Source organism: Primulina eburnea, chromosome 10, assembly GCF_022965805.1.
Source record: "Primulina eburnea isolate SZY01 chromosome 10, ASM2296580v1, whole genome shotgun sequence".
Taxonomy (NCBI): Eukaryota; Viridiplantae; Streptophyta; class Magnoliopsida; order Lamiales; family Gesneriaceae; genus Primulina; species Primulina eburnea.
This window is the reverse complement of record NC_133110.1, coordinates 8,526,768-8,550,920: the sequence shown is the minus strand read 5'-3', so window position 1 is coordinate 8,550,920 and position 24,153 is coordinate 8,526,768. Positions and strand designations below refer to the sequence as shown.

Here is a 24,153-nt window from a genome sequence, read left to right as displayed (position 1 = left end):
TCTTTGATGTTATAAGGGTTTGGTACCCAAGAAGGGTGGTACCGAACTCCCGCTATCCTGTTGCTAGAACTTGGTTGATGTTCTATACTTTGAATCCTTGTTTGAATCTTCTCTGAGGTTTCAAAAATTCTTCTTGTTTCTCAAGGAATCTTCAATTTGTTGTGAGTATATAATATAGTTTATTACCATAATTACGTACTATGTTTTAGATTTTCTAAGATCTCGTGAGAGTTCGGATGAATTTTGGACTATTTCTAAAGATCTAGTGTTTTGAATCACATTTTATCTTAATAATCTAGTCTGTTCCTAGTTGCTCATGGTGTCAAATATTTGTTAGATCTCCTTGTTAGAATAAATCTTGAAAATAATAAATCTTGGACATATGTTTAAACTCGTAATTTGATAAGTATATCCTCATAGACAAATAAGTTACACAGTAATAATTGTATAATATGCTTGAAATGTTCAACCTAAACACTGATACCCCTATCATGGTTCTTTATATAATTTAATAAAGAGTGAGTCTCATGTGAGACCGTCTCACGGATCATAATCTGTGAGACGGGTCAACTCTACCCATATTCATAATAAAATGTAATACGCTTAGCATAAAAAGTAATACTTTTTCATGGGTGACCCAAATAAGATATCCGTCTCAGAAATACGACCCGTGAGACCGTCTCACACAAGTTTTTGCCATTAATAAAATAGGATTATGTTGGTTGCTTTTGAAAATATTGTTTCCTAAAGGACTAAATTGGAAAAATTCCAAAGGTTTAGGGACTAATTCCAGAACATACAAAGAAGAGGGATCAAATAAAATTGTGTCAAACTATCATCAATCAATGACATGGGCACAAGAGAGTTTCTGCAGGCATGGCTGCACGAAATCACAGTCATCGGCACATAGCCGATGAATCTCGTCGTCTCCACCAGCACGGTCGCGTCTCTTCGCAGGAGCTCCATCTACTCGAGGAGCGCATCGCTGCTCAGAGCCGAGAAATCCAAACTCTCCTCCACGATAACCAACGCCTTGCCGTCACCCACGTGGCGCTCAAGCAAGAGTTCATCAGCGCCGAGCATGACGTCCGCCACTTGTCAGCCACGGCCGCTTCCGTCAAGTCCGAAAGGGATGCTCAGGTGCGCGAGGTATACAACCGTTCCTTAAGATTGGAGGAGGAGGCACGTTTCGTTGACGGGATCCCCCCTGAACTCGACAGGATTCGGGCCGATATTCAAGAACTACGGGGCGAGCGTAAGGAGCTGTCCGAGAAGCTGAGGGATATCGATGAGGATCTTGCGAGGACTAATTCTGAATTGATGGAATTGCCAGCCCTCAGGGCTGAGATTGAAGTTTTGTACAAGGAAATACAAAGAGGAAGGTTTAATGATATTCGTGCATTTCTTTATTTATACGTCCTTGGCAGTCTGCAGGTGTAATTAATTTCACAGTGCAAGATTTGTCTCTATCCCTGAGTTGAAATTATTAGAAATAATGCTGTGTGTAATTTAAAGATGTGTTCCTCATGCTTGTTGGAACTATGCAAATGCATGTTCTTTTTTACTTTTAAGTGTGATTGTTAGGTACATTTTAGTTTGAGAATCTAGTGGATAATAATATGGCACTGCATATGGTTTAAGAGCTAAGCTTTAAGATGTGTCTGGATTGTTAGAATTGAATCCTACTATTGAGGTTCAGGAGAAATATATTTAAACTTGGGCAATTGTATATTATTTCAGGTTGCGAGGCTATGATTCCTTGATATGTTGTTTATCTGGGATCAATAGTTCAACCTTCTCATCTTTCAAACTCTTCTCCTCATGGAAAACCTTGGATAACCTTGATTCCTACCGATGAGTAAAAATAGAACCTTGAATCTGACCAAGGAATATTTATTCCCTTAGCAGACTTAGTACCAATGATGTATTACAACAAAAACCTTACATGAGATCATATTTTAATGATGTAGTTTTGCGACATTTTCTAGCGTAAGATTTTGAAGGAATTTGGTTGTCCTTGGGTTTTCACTGAAAAAGTATATGCGTGTACGAGATTAAAAAAATGTAGCAAAATATGACGTTATTGATATTAACAAGTACTTGGGAGTATCGGCAGAGTAAGACAAGGTTTTTTTGAAAGAATTCAAGGAGACCAAACTCACACAACTTGGAAAATGTATTAGAAGAACTTCATTTAGTTTGTTAATGACAAATTTATTTAGAAGGATTTCTTATCCTTCAAGTACAGTATATTTATCAATAATTTCTTTTTCTTATATTAAAAAATATGAGATATTAGGTATTGTATGGAAGAAAATTTTGGAGCTTGTTGAAAGCATATTGTTGGGTAACTGCCTATAGTTTAATCCATCTTGAATTTCTGCTACTTGTGTTGATCTCCTTATTTTACTCCTATGCAGTCTTGTGCATTTTTTGTCCAAGTAATGATTTATGGTTTACTTATTACAGTTGAATCATTGGAGATTGATTTTTTCAAACTTGTGAATTTTGACTGTTGAAGCGTAAATGCGATATTAATGATATTGAATAGTTTGCTTGTTTCTGAAATCTATATAATCGTCATCTTCTGATATAATGTTGAATTCCATACTTTGGCAGTGTTTTTACCACACAAGTAATTCGTTTTCGGTAGATAATTTAATTTGGCTAATTTCAGTGCATTATCGTTGCTAATGTAATTAGAGGTGCAATTGAGTATGAAAGAAAGATGCGTGCCAAAAACTATCAACTAAGTGAAGTAATGGAGAAGCACATGATATCTATGACTCATGAAGCAGAGAAACTGCGTTCTGAACTTGCAAATGCAGGGAGGAGGGCGATGGAAGGTGCGACTGTGGTAATGGCAGCTGCCACTCCAGGTATGCATGAGCCAACAATTATTATTTGTACTTGTTTTTTCCATCTTGTCCCATTGAGATGCAAATATAGCATGACATCATGTGGTTTCAGGACCAGCATATACTGCACAATATGGAAATCTTGAAGCAGGATATGGTGAAAATTCAAGATCTGATCCTAACGCTTTTCATCAGGTTTGATGGGGTCCAATCTAAGTATATTTTGCATAGGTTACAGTCCTTTTATACCTTGAATATCATCAAGTCAAGACATTAACCAACATTAAATATATTCCTTATCTTGTCAAATAATTTTAGGCAGTAAATGCTACATTAATTAGGTCTTTTGGAAGGAACAAAGTTCCAAATATGAATCTTGTTTGATGAATATAACAGTAGGAATTATGGTTCAGATAGAGTTAAAACCTCTAATAAAATTCAGTAGTTCTTGTTGAATTACAATGCCCTGTGTAGTGTTGTAAACGGCGGGAGGAGGTGGCGGGGCGGTCAGTGACTGCCTACCGCTTCGACGCCTATGCGGTTGTATTTTTTTAAGCAATAACATTTTCATTTCAAGTCTACCGGTTTGTTTTGAAGCCCAAAAATGGTGTCTTCTACAATGGAATCTGATAAGTGAGATTTCGAGCAAGTGTTTCCATAATCTTCTTCTGAATCGGTTGGGTCTTCCAATATCAATAGGTCAATTCAATATAGAAGACTTATGGCACGTTTCTTAATGGGCTAAAGCCCGATTGGCCCAAAACAACAAAACCATAGAATCAAATGGCTTCTTCTTGTCTTCTCTTTTCAGGTCTCGAACTCATCTTCATGTCTTCCTTTAGAGTTGATATCGTATCTAGTTTTTTTAAAACTCGAAACCCTAGCTCAAACGACTTCTTCTTGTTTTCTCTTTAGACGCATCGGCCACTTCTTCTTGTCTTCTCTTTAAAGTTGTTATCGTATCTCGTTTTTCTTTAAAACTCGAAACCCTAGTTCAAATGGCTTCTTCTCTTTACACACCTCGGCCACCTGCACCGCCGCCTCGACCGTCTCACTCGCCAGATAGCTTAAGGCCGCCTGACGCAAAGGCAGAGCTGTCGAGGGCCGTGCCTAGGCGGTCGCCTCGACCGTCATTTAGAACACTAGCTGTTTGTGCCTTTATCGATTGTTTATTTTTGTAAGCTTGAAATTTCCATGGCATGGCTTCTGCTTTGTCAGGCCATCGTTGAGTTTTCTATTGTTAAATTTATTATTGTCAAAACAGGTATCTGAATTTCTTCCCACAAAAAAAAGGTATCTGAATTGTGCACATCATGGTAATTAAATTTTTGGACAGTGGTCAACGGATCCTTGAGTCTAAGCTATTATCTTCTTGAAGTGTGTATTTGTTATAATTATAATTTCTTCCATTAAAGTTTTTGGTTGACATTTGAATCTGCATTGTATTTTTTATATTATAAACTAGGAACCCGTTAGAATAATTGAATATGGTCAAACATGTGTGATTCCTGTTACTGCCTCTCTCATCTACTTGTATATCCTTTTCTATTTCCTGAAGGAAGAGGGGTTATGGCCAATTTTTCAAAATATTCGAACTGTCTCCCTGCTCTTCAATTGTCGGAGGTCAAATGGAAGAAGTATTGCATAACCACCTATCAATTCCCCCATTTTGAAAATCCCAGTTCCCCTTTTTGCAAACATATCCTTTTGCTGCTTCCTCATTTCTACAAATCCTGGCTCTCTTCTTTGCTACAAATCCCTTTCGTTGCTACAAACCCACATCAATTTGGCTTAGAATTGATACTGATACTTGATCTCAACGGGTTAAATTTTCCTCCATTTTTCATTTATATGTATGTTTGATTGGCACTACAAATTGATCATGATATTCTGATCTCAGTTTGGAGATGAATAGCTTGGATAAACTTTCCTTCGTTTTTATTTATATGTTTTATTTATTATTGTTATTGTAGCGCCCTTACCCGAGCCACTACTAAACAGACTAATAAACATGCAACATTAAACTTAATACCAACAGTTAAACAGCGGAAACCAAATACTTAATCATCTTACAACCCAAATGAAAACAAAACAATAAATGCAGTCTTACACATTAATACAACCATAACAAATACATGATTCTGAACGAGAAAACTATAAACCACAGAAAACCTCCACTGGATCACCACCTAAACCCAATTGCTCTAGCCACTGCCCTGTTCGTCCGAACCGTCCAACCTAAGACATGCCCCGTGGAATGGGGTGCCCAAGATGAAAACAAGGACGTGAGCGACAATCGCCCAATACGAGAATGTACGAGTATACAAACTGATATGATGCATGCAAAATGCAATATGCTCGGATATCAAGGATCAAGTCAAGAATCTCATGCTCAGTCTAGAGGCGCCTGAGTGTGTAGTCTCTGATCTGCCCTAGGCATGTTTTGGCTCCCACACTCATCATCAAGACGTGGACCTGCAATGTCCAGGTCATCAGAGCCCGCGGGTCCCGTCGGACACTGTAGCTCTCGATGCCCCATCGTCCGCAATACAGAATAGGGCTGAGCGGCCCCAACAAACGAGGTATATCTCAAAAGATATCAGGCTCAACATGATATGTCATGCATAATATGCCAAAGCAGTAAATCATGTATCATGCAACAGATAAATATGCAGCATATAAGTGTGTATACTATGCTTGGATATCTCAGTCAGTACATCACGTACCTCACTAAAACAATCTGACAGAAAGCTCTGAATCTGCGTCCGTCGTCAGCCCGCTGATGATGTCTCGATCTCAGTACACCGACCCTCCTCGAGTCGACACTAGCTCCGAAACTTCCCGACACCAAAGTGCCCTAGAAACTGACTAGAAAACCTAAGGTACAACTCGAACTCTCTCTGAAGAATGCGGTGAAGGAAACAAAAGAATTGGCTTGCATTTATAGGATACATCCTGACTATTTCAGAAAATCCGAACAAATCTTATCAGCCACGTGTCAGAATCTCATTGGTCTAGTTGGATTTCTCGAGATAATGTAATCCGAAGTAGGTCGGGTTATCCATTTAAAATTCGGTTGATACCAACAGCTTAATCCCGAATTATCAATTCCTTAAAACTTAATTAACAACTCATTAATTATCTCTTAATTAATACTTCATTCAAAACAAATATTCGGGTCATTACATCCTCCCCTCCTTACAAAGATTTCGTCCTCGAAATCGAAATTGAAGTACAATACAACTGAATAAAATACAACTCAAAACAAATGAGGATACTCTGAGCGCATACGACTCTCTAACTCCCAATTCGCTTCTGCAGTACCTCGACGTTGCCATTGCACTAGAACAAGTGGAATGGTCTTGTTTCTGAGCTTCTTCTCTTTCTTACCCAGGATTAAAAGCGGCTGCTCGACATAAGTCAAGTCTTCTTCAAGTTGAACGTCCGTCGGACTAAGAACGTGCGACTCATCTGCTACATACCGTCGTAGCAACGATACATAAAACACACTAAGAATGCTGGACAGATACGGCGGTAAAGCCAATCGATACGCCAAATTTCCAACACATTCCAAGATCTCAAAAGGTCCGATGAATCTTGGGGCTAATTTTCTCTTGAGTCCAAATCTCATCACCCTGCGGAACGGTGAAACTTTAAGGAAAACTTTTTCCCCTGACTGAAACTGTAGAGGTCTATGCTTGGTATTCGCATAACTCGATTGACGATCTTGTGCAGTTTTAATCCTCTTCTTGATCAATTCCACTACGTCAATCGCTTGCTGCACTAATTCAGGTCCTTGCACTTGTCGTTCTCCTACTTCGTCCCAAAACAATGGAGTACGACAACGTCTACCATACAATGCTTCGAACGGAGCCATACCAATGCTACTGTGGTAGCTATTGTTATATGCAAACTCCACAAGCAGCAGATGATCATGCCATGCTGGTCCAAAATCCAAAGTACAAGCACGCAACATATCCTCGAGTGTCTGAATAGTCCTCTCAGACTGACCATCGGTCTCTGGATGATAGGCATGTACTCAGACTCAATGTCGTTCCCAACGCTTTTTGAAAACTTCCCCAGAACCTTGAGGTAAAGCGTGGATCTCTATCACTGACTATACTTGTTGGCACACCATGATATTTAAGAATCTCTTGGATGTATAGTCTAGCCATGCAATCGAAACTATATTCCCGACTATACGGAATGAAATGTGCTGACTTAGTCAGTCGGTCCACAACAACCCAAATTGCATCACAATTCTTAGAAGACAACGGCAAGTGGGTGACAAAATCCATCGTTACATGCTCCCACTTCCACTCAGGAATAGGAAGATTCTGAAGTAATCCTCCTGGTCGTCGATGTTCATCTTTCACTTGCTGACAAACCAAACACTTGGCTACAAACTGGTAAACACTTCTCTTCATACCTTTCCACCAAAACTTGGTCTTCAAATCCTTATACATTTTCATGCTTCCAGGGTGGATACTCAACTTACTCCTATGAGTTTGAGATAAAATCTCGTCTCTCAATTTAGAATCTTCTGGAACTACGATTCTTCCTGACAGACACAAGGTTCCATCTGTTTGGAACGCAAAGCCAGATGTGTTGTCTCCGTTAGCTAACCTTGCTAACTTTTTCACCTTCGGATCAGAAAACTGAGCTTCTCTGATTTTGGCATACAACATCGGTTCAGATAAAATGCTCGTTACTCGAATGTGTTCCATTCCTTTCTTATGACGGAAGTGAAATCCCATAGAACAACAATCTTGGATTACACTTGATATGAAACTTGTCTGAAGTGCAGATAATCTCACCTTGCGACTAAGAGCATCAGCTGTAAGATTCGCTGATCTTGGATGATACTTGATTTCGCAATCATAATCCTTTAACAAATCCATCCATCTTTGACGCATATTCAACTCTGCTTGAGTGAAGATATACTTCAAACTCTTGTGATCTGTAAAGATCTCAAATCTCTCTCCATAGAGATAATGTCGCCAAATTTTCAAAGCAAACACAATCGCTGCCAATTCCAGATCATGAACTGGATAATTCTCTTCATGCTTCTTCAACTGCCTGGATGCATATGCAATCACATTACCGTTCTGAGTTAAAACACACCCAAGTTCTTGAAGTGATGCATCAGTGTACACAATGTACCCTCCTGATCCAGATGACAGAGCTAAAACTGGTGCAGTTGTCAACCGTTGACGCAGTTCATTGAAACTATTTTCACAATCATGAGTCCATTCGAACTGCACATTCTTACAGGTCAGTTGAGTCAATGGTTTGGCAATCTGAGAAAATCCTGAGATGAATCTCCGGTAATATCCTGCCAAACGTAGAAAACTTCTTATCTCTTGAGCTGATTCCGGTCGTGCCCAACTCAACACTGCTCCATGATATCGACAAAAGCTTCAGCAACATCAGCATTCTCATCTCCGGTCAACGGTGGAGGTCCAATCTTCATGAAATCCATAATGTTGACACAGTTCCTACGTCTCCTTTCATCATGATCTCGATGACGCCTTCCGTCACGATCTCTACGACGATGTTCTCGGCCAGCCTCATCGTCGTCATAACGGCCATGTCCCACACTACCGTGACTGCTTCCATCTCCTGACATCTGAAAGGAAACTAAAATCAACCTCTAAATCCTCAAAACAAAATTACTAATGTCCCAAAAATCTTTGCATGCTCTGATACCACCAAATGTAGCGTCCTTACCCGAGCCACTACTAAACAGACTAATAAACATGCAACATTAAACTTAATACCAACAGTTAAACAGCGGAAACCAAATACTTAATCATCTTACAACCCAAATGAAAACAAAACAATAAATGCAGTTTAAACATTAATACAAGCATAACAAATACATGATTCTGAACGAGAAAACTATAAACCACAGAAAACCTCCACTGGATCACCACCGAAACCCAATTGCTCTAGCCACTGCCCTGGTCTTCCGAACCGTCCAACCTAAGACCTGTCCCGTGGAATGGGGTGCCCAAGATGAAAACAAGGACGTGAGCGACAATCGCCCAATACGAGAATGTACGAGTATACAAACTGATATGATGCATGCAAAATGCAATATGCTCGGATATCAAGGATCAAGTCAAGAATCTCATGCTCAGTCTAGAGGCGCCTGAGTGTGTAGTCTCTGATCTGCCCTAGGCATGTTTTGGCTCCCACACTCATCATCAAGACATGGACCTGCAATGTCCAGGTCATCAGAGCCCGCGGGTCCCGTCGGACACTGTAGCTCTCGATGTCCCATCGTCCACAATACAGAATAGGGCTGAGCGGCCCCAACAAACGAGGTATATCTCAAAAGATATCAGGCTCAACATGATATGTCATGCATAATATGCCAAAGCAGTAAAACATGTATCATGCAACAGATAAATATGCAGCATATAAGTGTGTATACTACGCTTGGATATCTCAGTCAGTACATCACGTACCTCACTAAAACAATCTGACAGAAAGCTCTGAACCTGCGTCCGTCGTCAGCCTGCTGATGATGTCTCGATCTCAGTACACCGACCCTCCTCGAATCGACACTAGCTCCGAAACTTCCCGACACCAAAGTGCCCTAGAAACTGGCTAGAAAACCTAAAATACAACTAGAACTCTCTCTGAAGAATGCGGTGAAGGAAACAAAAGAATCGGCTTCCATTTATAGGCTGCATCCGGACTATTTCAGAAAATCCGAACCAATCTTATTTGCCACGTGTCAAAATCTCATTGGTCTAGTTGGATTTCTCGAGATAATGTAATCCGAAGTAGGTCGGGTTATCCATTTAAAATTCGGTTGATACCAACCGCTTAATCCCGAATTATCAATTCCTTAAAACTTAATTAACAACTCATTAATTATCTCTTAATTAATACTTCATTCAAAACAAATATTCGGGTCATTACAGTTATTATTATTATTATTTACAAATTTTGAGTCTGTTATACTCCTTTAGTGGTTGCGAGCATTTTTTATCTCAGTTTTTGTGAGACTCAATTAGATTTAAAATGATTTCAAAGCAATAGATGAACTTTTTAGTTTCTGTATCTTCAACTTTTTCGCCTCAATATTTGGCTTTGTACCCTGCAGAAAATTTGCTATATGTTGTTTTCGAAGATTTTTAATATCTTTAAGTTCGGGTTTTGTTCTTAATATTTAGTAAATGGGTTATAAGATTTCTCTGTTTCAGCAATATTTGGTTGGATCTGACGAATTAAAATACATTTCTCTTGCATTGATTTGGTGGGAAATTCTATATAAGTCCTTAAACTGATTGTTGTATTGCAATTGGAAATTGATGGTTTATTTTCTTTTTCATAGCAATTGAAAAGTAGAGTTGTGGTTCATCCGTTTGTTTTTAAGAATTCTGATATCACTTCTAAAAGATGAATAATTGTGATGACTTCTCAGAAGGCTCCTTGCTCTCAATCATTGCATACAATATATACTATTCATTTGTTATACTACACAAGTAACACGTGTGTCCCGGTCAGAAGTATATAGTGTATGGAAAGAGACGCTATCGTGTTAAAAATATTGTACAAGGGTATACCACCATTTCTTCGCATTTTTTTTCTTTTTCTTCTTTCTAAATTCAGTGACTTCCTCCAAAATTTTCAAGCTACTTATCATTTCATATATTAATTTATGATTTTCCCAATAAATCCTTATACCTTTGTTTTTTAACATATTTTTTTTTAACATATTACGTCAACCATTACCTATCATTGTCATAACTTATTCCTGGGACTTCATTTTTTCTTCTTCAACTCGTCTCATTTTCTTCAAAAGACTTGATTGAAAGAAATGAAATGCTAACCATGTGTAGCCCGAGTTCTTCCATTTTTTCCTTCTAGCATTTATGAGGATGCAAACAAATGTTTCATGCTTGACTCATAAATTTTATCCTATTCGCCATTGGTCATTCTCTTTTTCTCTGCTTGTATTTGATGTCAAATCAAAGGTTAAAAAGGGAGGATGGTTTTAGATCCAGTGAGTAGATACAACAAGTTGAACACAAGTTCACCATATACTGGGCTACAAAATAATTCTGTACTAAAAGTTTCTAAACTGCAACTACCTTGCATAACATGACCTTCATGGTGGTAATACCTTAGTGTTTTGGTAATTGGAGCAAAAACACCTTGATGAATAAGAGAAACAGTCGAATCTGAAATTAGCATTAATGCAGAAACTTAGAATTTATAAAGGATTATTCCTCATGTTTGTTTTTCATTTTATCAAAATTGTTCTCTAGAAATTAGGCAATAACATGGGCGGATTTAGGTTATGCATTAATGATTCTTATAAATAGATACACAAACCATGAGCTTATCAAAAGTTCCACTCCTACCAGTCTGTCTTCTCTCCATTTTACTTTTTAAAACTTTTTCCCGTATAATGTCTTACCAACTGCTCTGTTTTTCATATATTTTTTTTTAGAAACCTTATTAATCCTTTCCACGAACACATTGGGCAGAGATATACGAACCAGTGGTTCCTGAAATTGAAACTAGTCTTATCAATGGGTATTTATTTGAATTATCCGGTCAAACTTGTTTGGTGGAGTCTCCCAAGATTCGGTGACATTTATTACTTATTTAATTGGGTCTATAATTTGCGTTTGTCCTGTTAGAGCGTATTAAATATGGTTGGTCTAAAAGGGGAGTGAAGATAGAGGGTTTGAGATCTTTATGAAAAAGTTTACTTCCAAAACTCAGCTTCAACTCTAGCCAGAAAAAAATGGAATTCCAATGCCTCCAACTATTGATCATTAAAGGAGAAAAGCACAATTTGATGCATTGTAAAACTCCTGATAAACATATTGGACTCAGTTGTGTGGATAAAATTTTGATTCTGAAATTTTGGTGGGCGGTCAAAATTACTGATTTGACCAAGCAAACAAGCAAGTAGATCATGAACAAAATTAAGTTCACGAAGTTGTAGCGATTTGCAGGTGGTGTAATCTTTTCATTTCCTTTCTTCCACTCAAGAAAAAAATGCTCAAGCAATCTTTATTTGTGTTTCTCTATAATGGAGTCCGCCTATATTCCAGCAAGATTACTAATTAACTTAGACTCCACTCAAAATCTGCTCATGCTTGATTCACTTAGATCCGTCCAAGCACACACATATTTCAAGTATCATTGGTTATTTTAGTCGCACAAAAATTGGCTCTATTTGCTTAGCTATGCTATAGGCTTGACTAAGCATATGTAACTGAGAAAAACTCCTCAATATACAGTTGGATACAACTAATGAGTGTCTAAGATGGATTAATATCCTTATAAGGACTATATTCAATAAAACAGCCTTGAGGTTATAGTTGAAAGATCCTGTTAATGATCAATCTTCACTCATTTACACATGCAATCAATTGTTGAATCATCCATTATTCCGGGCAAGGGTGTACTTATCTGATTCATTTTGCTAAACTCCGCCTAATATCAGTCCAGATATTTGCACTGAAAATTTACATGCATATTTCCTTTTACTGTCTAGTAGTTGAAATAGACAACAAATGGTCACTATTAGGAGAGAACCCAGGATCTGGGGAGAGTTGATTGAGTACAAGGGTTTGAAACTCGAATTTTGGGAAATATTAGACATGGAAATTTAAACTTTTCTCATTGGCTCAATCTGCCCTTGGTTAATGCATTTTGCATTTATCATCATGAAATGATGTGAGAGAAGATCTGATCATCTGCTTCATTCATGCTTTTTCATACAGATGGTCTCTAACTGTTTGTTTGAGTTTTACTTTTTGTACTACCGAACATAATATCTATGTTGTCCTGACTTAGCTTCATGCTTGGCTAACTCTTATCCCATCTGACTTCCGAGCTATTCTTGCTCCATTTAAGTTATTCTTTTAATTTTGGAACTCTCATTGTTGCCATTGGTCTATCTTTCTTTCAGTGTGTAGGATTAGATACTGCTGTCACTTTTATTTTTCTATGTTAATAGAGTTTGCACTGTTTGTATCTTTTAAATTTTAGTTTCTGTTAGTCTCTAATCACCGCGTTGGAGCACAGCATATCTGTGAATTCATTATGTATATTCAGCTCTAATAAGCTTTTTCTATTTAATTTATGAAACAGAGTAGTGTCGCTGCTACTCCCCCGTTTGATCACGCGGCAGAATCTCACGCTCCACCACCAGAACCATATGGTGTTCAAGGACAGCATGTACATGGGTTATCGTTCGAGGGGGCTCAGTGAATTCAATTTTTTTGTTACGCTTCGCTAGGTGGGTTGGGGCCTAAGCTTAAACTGACGCATCTGCAACCAGTTTATAGATATATTAGAGCTTTATTTACTTACTCCCATTCTCTTGGGTGACAGGTACAGAATTATTTCCCCCCAAAAAGAGCATTAATATTTGGATTATAACTTTCAATTTTTATATTTTAATATCAAGTGGTGCAATCATGTCGGTTTGGTAGATGTTTACTCATACAAGCAGTGTCATTGTCCACTGAACACGTGACATGTGTGTTGAGTGATAATCATGGTCGCTCATCCATACGTCATGGTCGATCGAATTATCATTATTTATCCACTCAAAAACATGTGTGTAAACAAAATCTTCATTCTCTTAGATGACATGCTTTGAAGTCGATGGTATCGTCTTCCCGTTAAATGAGTGAGTGATTGAATTATATATTAAGCGGTGCAATCGTCGTTTTAAATGGCTAGTACCTTGTAACAAGCCATTTATTCCCGAACTATAGGGAAAAAAATATAAATGTACAATATAAAAATATATCTTCATTAGGTAAAAATAACTCTTCATTTAACCCCGTTCATCATCCAATTTTTATTCTGTATTCTGTATTTTTTTCCCATTTCCCAAGTCCTAAATCCCAAATTCGTTCCGGCAAAAATTTATTTGAGACGGTCTCACGGATCGTATTTTGTGAGATGATCTTTTGTTTAGGTCATTCATGAAAATGTATTACTTTTTATTGTGAATATCGGTAGGATTGACCTGTCTCACAAATAAAGATTCGTGAACTAACACGAAACTTACTCATTTGTTCAACATGTGATTTCATTTTCTTTTATTTATTTGCTTATTTTTTTATGGAATACAAGACTTTGATGTAGTAAATGATATATTTCATTCTTTATTATTAGTATTTTGTCATTAATGAAAAGAATATTTTATTCTTAAATATTTTTAATTAATTTCATTTTATTTTATAATATTGATATATTTAAATATGGAGCCTTTATAAACTAATTTATTTTTCTTGATTAATCTTTTCCTTGTTCGATAATATTATATTAATATTATTGATATTAATGATAAGTTCTTTAGATATTTTATTACTATCAAAAGAAGTTTTGTAAACTATTTACAACTTTTTAGTGAATATTTTGTTATGAAGCACCACACTTGTATGTTGTAGATATGTGTTTCAACATTTGCACATAACACCTAAAATCTGAGACAAACTATCTAAATATTTTATGTTAAACAAATCAATTCTCAATTAAATTTATTATTTTCTTGAGCAACCCTTTTTTATTGATCACACAATTTAATTTATGATGCTTGTTTAAATCGCTTTTGTGTATATAAATAAATAGAATAAATAAAAAACATTTATTTTGTGCTTTTGGCTCAATATTTTGATTTGGCTAAATAATTTCATTTTGTTTTTCACTTCTTGAATGTTTATATGTCACACAATCGGTATAAATAATAATAAAATTGATCGAGCAAAACTTGCACTGTGAATTCCCCAATAAAATATGATTTTGTATGCTCAAAAAGTAATCGCAAGTGCACGATGTCAAGTAATAATATAGTGTATGTGAATATGAGTATCGTTCCGCTGAAGACTGTATTTAACAATTATTATTTTAGTTATTAAAACTTTAGCGACGAAAGGTGATTGGTTGTGTTATGACTAATAAAATGCAAGAAAATTAAATAAACAAGTTCAAAGATTAAATGATAAAATATGATTGCTAAATCGATTGATTAAATTTCAAATGATAAAAGAATTTGTTGGGAATTCTGGTTCACCTACCCCTTATTAATTAATTAATTCGTTCGATTGTGTTCTACGCTTCCGACAGGATTTCCTATTCAATTGAACACACTCTCTCGAGCTATGCCAAACTAATTCACTCAATGAAATAATTAAATGTCTTTAATTATTTATCAAGAATGAATCGCATTTCGATTGATGAAATCCCCTAGTTCTCGACCCTAAGGACTATGACTATCGGCACGTATCCAATTTCATATATCTATGCAAATTGTAGATCCGCGAATTATACTACTAGTTCTTATCACAAGTTATTCTCTCGAACTCACTCGCGATATAAAAACGTTGTTAAAGTTAGCTACGCTCTAACAACACAATAAAACAATAGTATAACCAAGAACAAATCACAAATCGAAATATGAATTAACTAGATCAAAGTTTTGGGGTAGGATCCCCTTTAATCCCAACAAATATGAAAAGTTAGCTACTAGAATTCATAATTAAAATCAGCAAAACAATGTTTAAATAAGAGAATAAACTTGAGATACTAGATGTAGCGAAATCTGCGAAGAACGATGCCCGGAAACCGTCGAATCTTCAATCCAAGTGCCAAAGCTCTCCAAAACTCCTTGTCCTCCTCCAATAATGTCTGAATCTCTCCCAAAAACGTCTAACCCCCCTTTCCATTCCAACCATTCTCCCCACTAAGGTAAGAAATCGAGCATGAAATCTTGCCAAAAATAGATGGCGCTCGGGCGGTAGAAAATTACCGCTCGAGCGCCACACCTTCTGTGAATCTCCTTGGGAAGTGCAGCATTCGCGCTCGGGCGGTAGAAAACTACCGCCCGAGCGCCGACCTTTCTCTCGAAGTTCTTGGGGTGAGTGGCTCTCGTGCTCGGGCGGTAGAAAACTACCGCTCGAGCGCCAACCTTTCTGTTGCCTTGGTCACCTTTCGCGCCCGGGCGGTAGAAAATTACCGCTCGGGCGCCACTCATTCTGTCTGTTGCCTTCTCATTTGTACACTTTGCTCCATCTTTGGTTTTCCGGTCACTTTTACCTGCAAATTCGTCACAAACCAGTGAGATATGATAGAATGCAGATGTTTGCTCAAAAATGAACAACATGTAACTAAAATGCATGCATGCACAATGCAAACACAACTAAAACTAATGCAATAAAATACGTAAAAAATGACACATATCAACCCCCTCATACTAACCTTTTGCTTGCCCTCAAGTAAAATAGGTTAAAGCACGAGATACTAAACAAACTCAACAACCACAAAATTACTCAAACACGAAATAACTAACACAATTAAATATCAATGGTGAGTTAAAAAATTTTATGCTCATGCCTCAGTGATCCTTCTCCCGTACAAATCATAATCAAGTCAAATCTCAAACGAATACTCATTCTCATCTACACATAAATCTTGACACTAATTTGAACGTGTGTGTGTCATGATGGGTCTAGTCATCCGTATTTCAAATATATCAATTATCCAATCATGCGAGTCACTCAATTTAACACTTCAATACAAGTCTCATTAGCATGCATCCCCGTGTCCATTTATCACTAGCCATTAATTGAACTTTATTCAACTTTTTAAGTGTAGATAAGAGTGTCGAAAAGAAGGAAAATAAGCTCAAGTGGCTAAAAGTTGGGAGTACACCGATCATTTTTATTGTGCAATCGTCAAGACGTTTCGTCTGACTTTCCGCGTCTCCTTACATCTCCAACTTTTAGCCTAGGAATAGAATTTCATTCCTTTTATTTCGGCTCCCCCTCACCTTACATCTCCTTCTTCCTTCTCTTTTTCTCTCTCTTTTTTTTTTTTTTTTTTTAAATGCACAATTTTCACACATGTACTCCCTAGGCTAAGAACATAATCTTTTGGATTACAGCTGGTTAGGAGTATGACATTTTAATTCAGTGCATTGGAAAATGTAAAGTTCAAGGCAAAATAAATTTTCTCATTCGAGGTCCCAATTAGCGACTTATTTTCACGGGTTTACATGCTAAATCAACTCATAAATGGTGCCTTTCAAGTTAACCACACAAAACTTTCAAATTTCACCATTATTCCTACAAACTTCTAGTCCCCACACATATGTGCTTAAAAAGTTCAAACTTGAGCCAACATTCATGCTTTAACAATCAAGAGTACCGTTCATGAAATGACCCGATCAATACTATTGTATACTAACAATCTGACCTCATCATTGGCGCATAAATTATGTCTTCTCACCATAAACGACACTAGACAAAATAAATGCAACGAATAACTAATCAAACATAACAATCTACCCCCCTCATACTCGAGTTGTGCAATGCCCTCATTGCACAAAACGAAACAGACACTAAGAATGCAAACACAAATGCAGACTAAAAATATGAAAGCTAATAACCATGGTAGACTGAAACAATGATAAGAAAGAAAAACAGAAAAGCGGCAAAGAAATAAAAGTGCGAAGTAGGGGAAACAGTAAACTCCCCTGATCAAGCGTCATCCTCATCATACTCCGGCGGTGGCGCTCCTGCGGCTGCCCCCAGCTGAGAGTAATCATACTGGAACTGGAATGGGGGAGGAGGTAGCGGAGTCGGTAGAATGGTCGACGGGTCAACACCCCCGTGCACAAGCAAAGATCGCATCATAGAGTCAATGTGAGATAGGTGGTCCGTGACATACGAGTTAAACTGACTCTGATGTGCTTGGAAGGCGAGATTTTCATCCATTTTGTCATTCTGCGTTCGCCTGCGGGGTTGTGGTGGGAGGCGGCGTGGAATGGCAGTGCTAGATCCACCGGCGTCCTCCTCCCGAGGGGGAAATGCACTGATTCGCTTAGCTCGTTTCCGCTGGAGGTCTTCGACACAAATAGGCTTCATGGGCTGCAACCACTCCTCATCATCGCGAAATACGACTCCCGCTCTAGCGCACAACTCGGAGATAATGGTGGGGAAGAACAGGCCCACATGACTGTTGTGGGCACTCAGTGTGATTTGTGAATTGATGAGTGTGCCCACGTTGATGGCGTATCCCTCGGTCAAAGCATAAAGCAGCACCGCCCGCTCTTTCTGGACCTCGCTCTTATGCGAGACCGGCATTATTCTCCGAGCCACAAATAAATACCAAAGGGAAACTTCGGTTTTCAAATACTTCTCGTCAAAACAACTCGGCGAGCCGCCCAATGGTTTCCATAGTGCGCCCGGATGGCACAATGTGGCGAGAATCGTATCATAATTCGGGTTAGCAACTAATGTCTGGAAGTGGGAGTCGTCAACCTCCGCTGTCCTTAACAATGCATTGATCGTTACCGAGTCATACAGCACATGTTTACCCCTAACAAACACCAACCCATTTCGCCCCTCGGCTGCATTGGCATAAAATTCGCGAACCACAGAGACTACCGTCGCCTTAGGTTGCTCACCGTATTGTTCCCAACCACGCCTTTGCAAATCAACAATAATATCCAAGTATCGGTCCTCTAACTGTCGCCGCACTCCCCTCTCGGCTATTGGGTTGCGATGAATTTTCGCATGCTCGTATCGAGCCCTAGCCTCCATACTAACAAAACGGTGTCTATCAAATGAGGATGAAGAGCTAGAGGAGCCGGGGTTACCTTTTTGCTTTTTGGGAGCCATTGTGTTGGACAAGTTGGATCTTTGAGTTGGAGAATGGTGTTCTTGCTTCCCAAGGGAGATTGTTCCTTGTTGCCGGAGACTAGAGTGGATATTGAAAGCCTGCACCACAAAATTGAAAGAACGAAATGAGAGTAGTGAGGGATTTTGTGAGAGGGGAATTTGGGGATTAGGGATTTTGAGAGGGGAAATTTGTGCAGAATGAAGAAAGGGGAAGGGGATCTGCGCTTTAAAAGTCTTCGCGCTCGAGCGGTAAAATATTACCGCTCGAGCGCCGAGTCCTCGGGAAAAAATTATTAGCGGCAAATGCTCGCGCTCGAGCAGTAAAATATTACCGCCCGAGCGCCAAGCTCTCTGGACTTCTGCATTAGCTTCGCGCTCGAGCGGTAATAAATTACCGCCCGAGCACCGAGTTCTCGGGAAAAATTCACATTTCACCTCTTTTTTTTTTAAAAGAAATTAACACAACTGGAAAATAAAAAAAAAGCTGACACGAAAGAAAAAGAAAATTAAATTAAATGCAAGAGAAGGGAAAAGAAGTAAGTTCTCAATTTATCGTCGAGAGCTAGACTGTCGGTCTGTCTCAGTTCGGCGTGTCTTGGAACCGGGTGATTCCAAGTTGTGGCTCAATTGTGCCACCCATGTAGTGCTTCAGTCGCTGGGCATTGACCGTAAATGCCCCATCCTTCCCATCTTTCAATTCTACAGCTCCCGATGGATAAACTTTCGAGATCACGAATGGACCGGACCATCGCGACTTCATATTACCGGGAAACAAGCGCAACCGGGAGTTGTAGAGCAGAACACTTTCACCCTCCTTAAATTCTCTCTCGATGATTCTTTTGTCATGAGCCTTTTTGGTTTTCTCCTTGTCAGACAGTGCAAGAACGTAAGCCAAATTGCGGAACTCCTCCAACTGGTCCAATTGAAGCAAACGCTGTTCACCTGCATCAGTAAAATTAAAGTTCAGCGCTTTTGTTGCCCAATATGCCCGATGCTCCAACTCGACAGGTAAATGACATGCTTTACCAAATAACAAACTATACGGTGTAGTGCCTATAGGTGTTTTAAAAGCAGTCCTATATACCCATAGAGCATCATCTAACCTCACCGACCAGTCTTTCCTACTGACGCCTACCACTTTCTCCAGAATTCTCTTTATCTCTCGGTTCGACACTTCCACTTGACCACTCGTCTGGGGGTGATAAGGGGTAGAGATCTTATGTGTGACACCATATTTGCTTAAAAGTTTTTCAAAGAGTTTGTTGCAAAAATGAGTGCCACCATCACTAATGATTGCTCGTGGTGTTCCAAAGCGGTTAAAAATGTTTTTCTTCAAAAATTTTAGAACCACTTGAGCATCATTAGTGGCGTATGCTTCTGCCTCTACCCACTTAGACACATAATCCACCGCCACCAAAATATATTTTTTCGTGAAAGAACTGGGAAACGGTCCCATGAAATCTATTCCCCACACATCAAAAACCTCACACTCAATGATATTATTTAAAGGCATTTCGTGACGGTTAGAGATGTTACCTGTCCGTTGGCATTTATCACATGCTAACACATAAGAACGAGCATCTTTAAAGAGGGTTGACCAATAAAAGCCACATTCGAGTACCTTAGATGCCGTCCTCGTTGGTCCAAAGTGACCACCTACCTCACGGTCATGGCAATGAGTAAAAATCGATCCCATCTCTTCCTCCGCCACACATCTCCGAATCATAGAATCTGCACAAATCTTAAACAAGAAAGGTTCCACCCAAAAATAATATTTCACGTCCGAAAAGAATTTCTTTCTTTGGTGAAATGTTAGATTTGGGGGAGGTGAGCCTGTAACAAGAAAATTCGCAAGATTTGCATACCATGGACAATTTTTTACCTCAAACAACTGCTCATTAATCTAGACAAATGATCTGCACCCACATTCTCAACACCCTTCTTATCTTTTATTTCCACATCAAATTCTTGCAATAATAAAATCCACCGAAGTAAGCGTGGCTTTGCATCTTTCTTTGCAAGTAAATATTTAAGGGCAGAGTGATCAGTAAACACAATTACTTTCGAAAAAACAAGATAAGCATGAAACTTGTCAAGTGCAAACACTACTGCAAGTAACTCTTTTTCGGTGGTGGCATAATTCAATTGTGCTTCATCTAGAGTCCTACTTGCATAGTATATGGTGTGAAATACCTTGTTTTGTCTTTGTCCGAGGACAGCACCTACCGCAGTATCGCTAGCATCGCACATGATCTCGAAGGGTAGATCCCAATCCGGTGCCACCAAAACAGGAGCCGTCACTAAGCGCTCTTTCAACTTCTCGTATGCCTGCAAACAATCAGAATTGAAATCAAAAGGCACATCTTTCATGAGTAAAGAAGATAAAGGTTTCGCAATTTTACAAAAATCTTTGATGAAACGTCGGTAAAAACCGGCGTGGCCTAGAAAGCTTCTAACTCCCTTTATGGACGCCGGAGGTGGTAAGTTCTTGATAACTTCAACTTTCGCCTTATCCACCTCTATTCCGTGCCCCGAAACCTTGTGCCCTAGGACAATTCCCTCTTGTACCATAAAGTGGCATTTTTCCCAATTAAGCACCAAGTTTGTCTCCTCACATCTCCTCAACACTACCTGCAAGTTCTGCAAACAATCATTAAAAGACGAGCCAAAAATCGAGAAATCATCCATAAATATCTCAAGAAAAGTTTCAATCATATCATGGAATATAGCAGTCATGCATCGCTGAAAAGTGGCAGGGGCATTACACAAACCAAATGGCATCCGTCTAAAAGCAAAAGTGCCATAAGGACAAGTGAAAGTGGTTTTCTCTTGGTCCTCGGGCGCAATCATGATTTGGTTATACCCAGAATACCCATCTAAAAAACAATAGAACTCATGACCCGCTAACCTCTCAAGCATTTGATCAATAAAGGGAAGGGGAAAGTGGTCTTTACGGGTAGCATCATTCAATTTCCTATAATCAATGCACACACGCCATCCCGTAATAGTCCTAGTGGGTATTAATTCATTATTTTCATTTGTGATAACAGTAATCCCACCTTTCTTTGGCACACACTGAACAGGACTTACCCATGCACTATCAGATATAGGATAGATAATACCTGCGTCGAGAAGCTTAATTGTTTCAGCCTTTACTACCTCTTGCATCTTTGGATTTAATCGTCTTTGAGGTTGCACAAGAGGTGAGTACTTCTCTTCCATCAAGATCTTGTGCATGCAGACGGATGGATTTATTCCTTTGATATATGCCACCTTCCACGCAAATGCACCCTTGTGCGCTTTCAAAACTTCCAACAGCTTTTCCTCCATCACATCTGTCAAAGCAGCAGAAATAATGACAGGTAAAGTGTTATTCTCACCTAAGTATACGTACTTGAGGTGTGGAGGCAACGGCTTTAGCTCAAGCGTTGGTGGATCCTCGATGCTTGACCTTTGAGGGGTCAAATCTCTTCGTTCCCCTAGATCCTCCAATCGCATCCTCATTGGCCTTCTCCATGGTTGGTTGGCATTAAAGTGTGCCACAATTTCAGCTCTTTCTTCGTCTAACTCCTCTTCTCCCAATTCAGTATTGATAGTGGCCTCCAAATGGTCCCTAAGAGCATCCTGCACATAGTTGGATACAAGAGAGTCAAAAGCATCAATTCTAAAACAACTATCAGAATGCAGTGTGTGCTTAAGTGCATTAAAAACATCAAATGTAATCTCTTCTTCGCCCACTCTCAATCTCAACTTTCCCTCTTGCACATCAATAAGTGCCTTGCCAGTCACAAGGAATGGTCTCCCCAAAATGAGAGGCATCTCGGTATCCTCCTCCATGTCGAGCACCACGAAATCGGCCGGAAAAATGAATTTGTCCACCTTCACTAGCACATCCTCAACCACTCCGCGGGGGTACTTGACAGATCTGTCAGCCAGTTGCAAGGACATCCTCGTCGGCTTAGGCTCTCCCAACCCAAGTTTCCTAAACACAGAAAATGGCATCAGATTAATACTTGCACCAAGATCACATAATGCTTTATGAAAAACAACATCACCAATCATGCAAGAAATAGAGAAACTCCCTGGGTCTTTTAGCTTAGGTGGGATTTTGTTTTGCACCAAAGCGGAGCAACTTTCAGTTAAGTTGATTGTCATATGATCCTCCAACTTCCTCTTATTTGCTAAGATATCCTTCAAAAATTTAGCATAACTAGGTATTTGCATTAGAGCATCGGCAAAGGGAATATTGATATGCAACTTTTTAAACACCTCGAGAAACTTACCAAATTGTGCATCTAGTTTTGCTTTTTTCAATGCAGCAGGAAAAGGAGGAGGTATAACAATTTTTGGTTGTGTAGTGGGTGCTAGTGTAGGGTTAGAAGACTTACCTTTAGATGTCGCCTCTTGTTAATCCGGCACTTGGCTTTTCTCTTTTTCTCTAGGCTCCAAAACTTTCCCGCTCTTCAACTCAATGGCATTCACTTGCTCTTTTGGATTAGTCTCGGTATTACTTGGCAAGGTGCTCGGCTCTCTACTTGCTATCATCTTGGCCAACTGTCCAATTTGATTCTCGAGCCCCTTTATCGATGCATCTTGGTTTTGGAGTCGAGTTTCAGTGGAAGAAATAAACTTAGACATCATTTGCTCCAAGTTGGACTTTTCTTCTCTAGGAGGATCGGATCTGTACATCGGTTGTTTGCCATTTTGTTGTCCTCCTTGCGTTCTATTCTGACTGTTTTGACCGCCCCACGAGAAGTTGGGATGTTGCCTCCACCCAGGATTGTATGTGTTTGAATAAGGGTCATTCCTTGGGCGGTTTTGGACTCCCACTTGATTCACCGGTGCCTCATTTTGCACATAGAAGGGATTTCCATCTTGACAATCTTTCACATAGTGCTCTCCTCCACACTTTTCACAGAATATCTCTTGAAGACGCATAGCCGTGCCACCCACATTCAAGCCGTCTATTTTCCTGTTTAAAGCGTCAAGTTGTGCAGTAATAACAAAAAAATCAGTTACCTGGTGAACTCCGGCACTTCTCCGCTGGTTGTTCCTGTCAGATTGAGGATGATAGCTGCTAGCAGCCATCTCCTCCAACAACTCATATCCTTCTTCCGCAGTCTTCCTCAAAAGATTCCCATACGCAGCAGCATCTATCATAGTACGATTAGGAGTAAGTAAGCCATAATAGAAGGTTTGAACGACTAACCCAAGTGGCAACTCGTGATGTGGGCATCTTCGTAATATATCTTTGAAACGCTCCCACGCCTCATATAGTGACTCTTGATCGAACTGAGCAAATGTTGTGATGTCTGCCCGCAGCTTCATGGTCTTCGATGGAGGAAAGTATTTGATGAGAAACGCCTTCGCCATGTCCTCCCATGTAGCGATCGAACCTACAGGTAAACAATTCAACCAAGCTTTAGCTTTATCACGCAAAGAGAAAGGAAATAAACGCAGTCTAACAGCATCATCAGAAACTCCATTAAATTTAAAAGTATCGCAAATCTCAAGAAAATCCGTGATGTGTGTGTTTGGATCGTCCACAGCAGTTCCTCCAAATTGGACGGTGTTCTGAATCATCTGGATAATGGCTGGTTTGATTTCGAATTGGTTTGCCCGCA

General features: G+C 39.1%; 1 protein-coding gene and 1 non-coding gene across 2 annotated transcripts; both read left to right on the top strand.

Annotated features, from left to right (window-relative positions):
- The first annotated feature begins 836 nt into the window (after positions 1-836).
- LOC140803031 (protein FLC EXPRESSOR-like) lies at positions 837-13,314 on the top strand. The gene is made up of 4 exons (XM_073158710.1): positions 837-1,382; positions 2,704-2,879; positions 2,971-3,053; positions 12,987-13,314. Exons 1-4 carry the CDS (start codon positions 877-879, stop codon positions 13,104-13,106), a joined length of 885 nt encoding a protein of 294 aa, XP_073014811.1. The 5' UTR covers positions 837-876; the 3' UTR covers positions 13,107-13,314.
- Positions 13,315-23,747: 10,433 nt separating this feature from the next.
- Positions 23,748-23,853, top strand: LOC140804087 (small nucleolar RNA R71). The gene has a single exon (XR_012112046.1). It is a non-coding gene; the product is annotated as a small nucleolar RNA R71 (small nucleolar RNA).
- Positions 23,854-24,153: the final 300 nt, after the last annotated feature.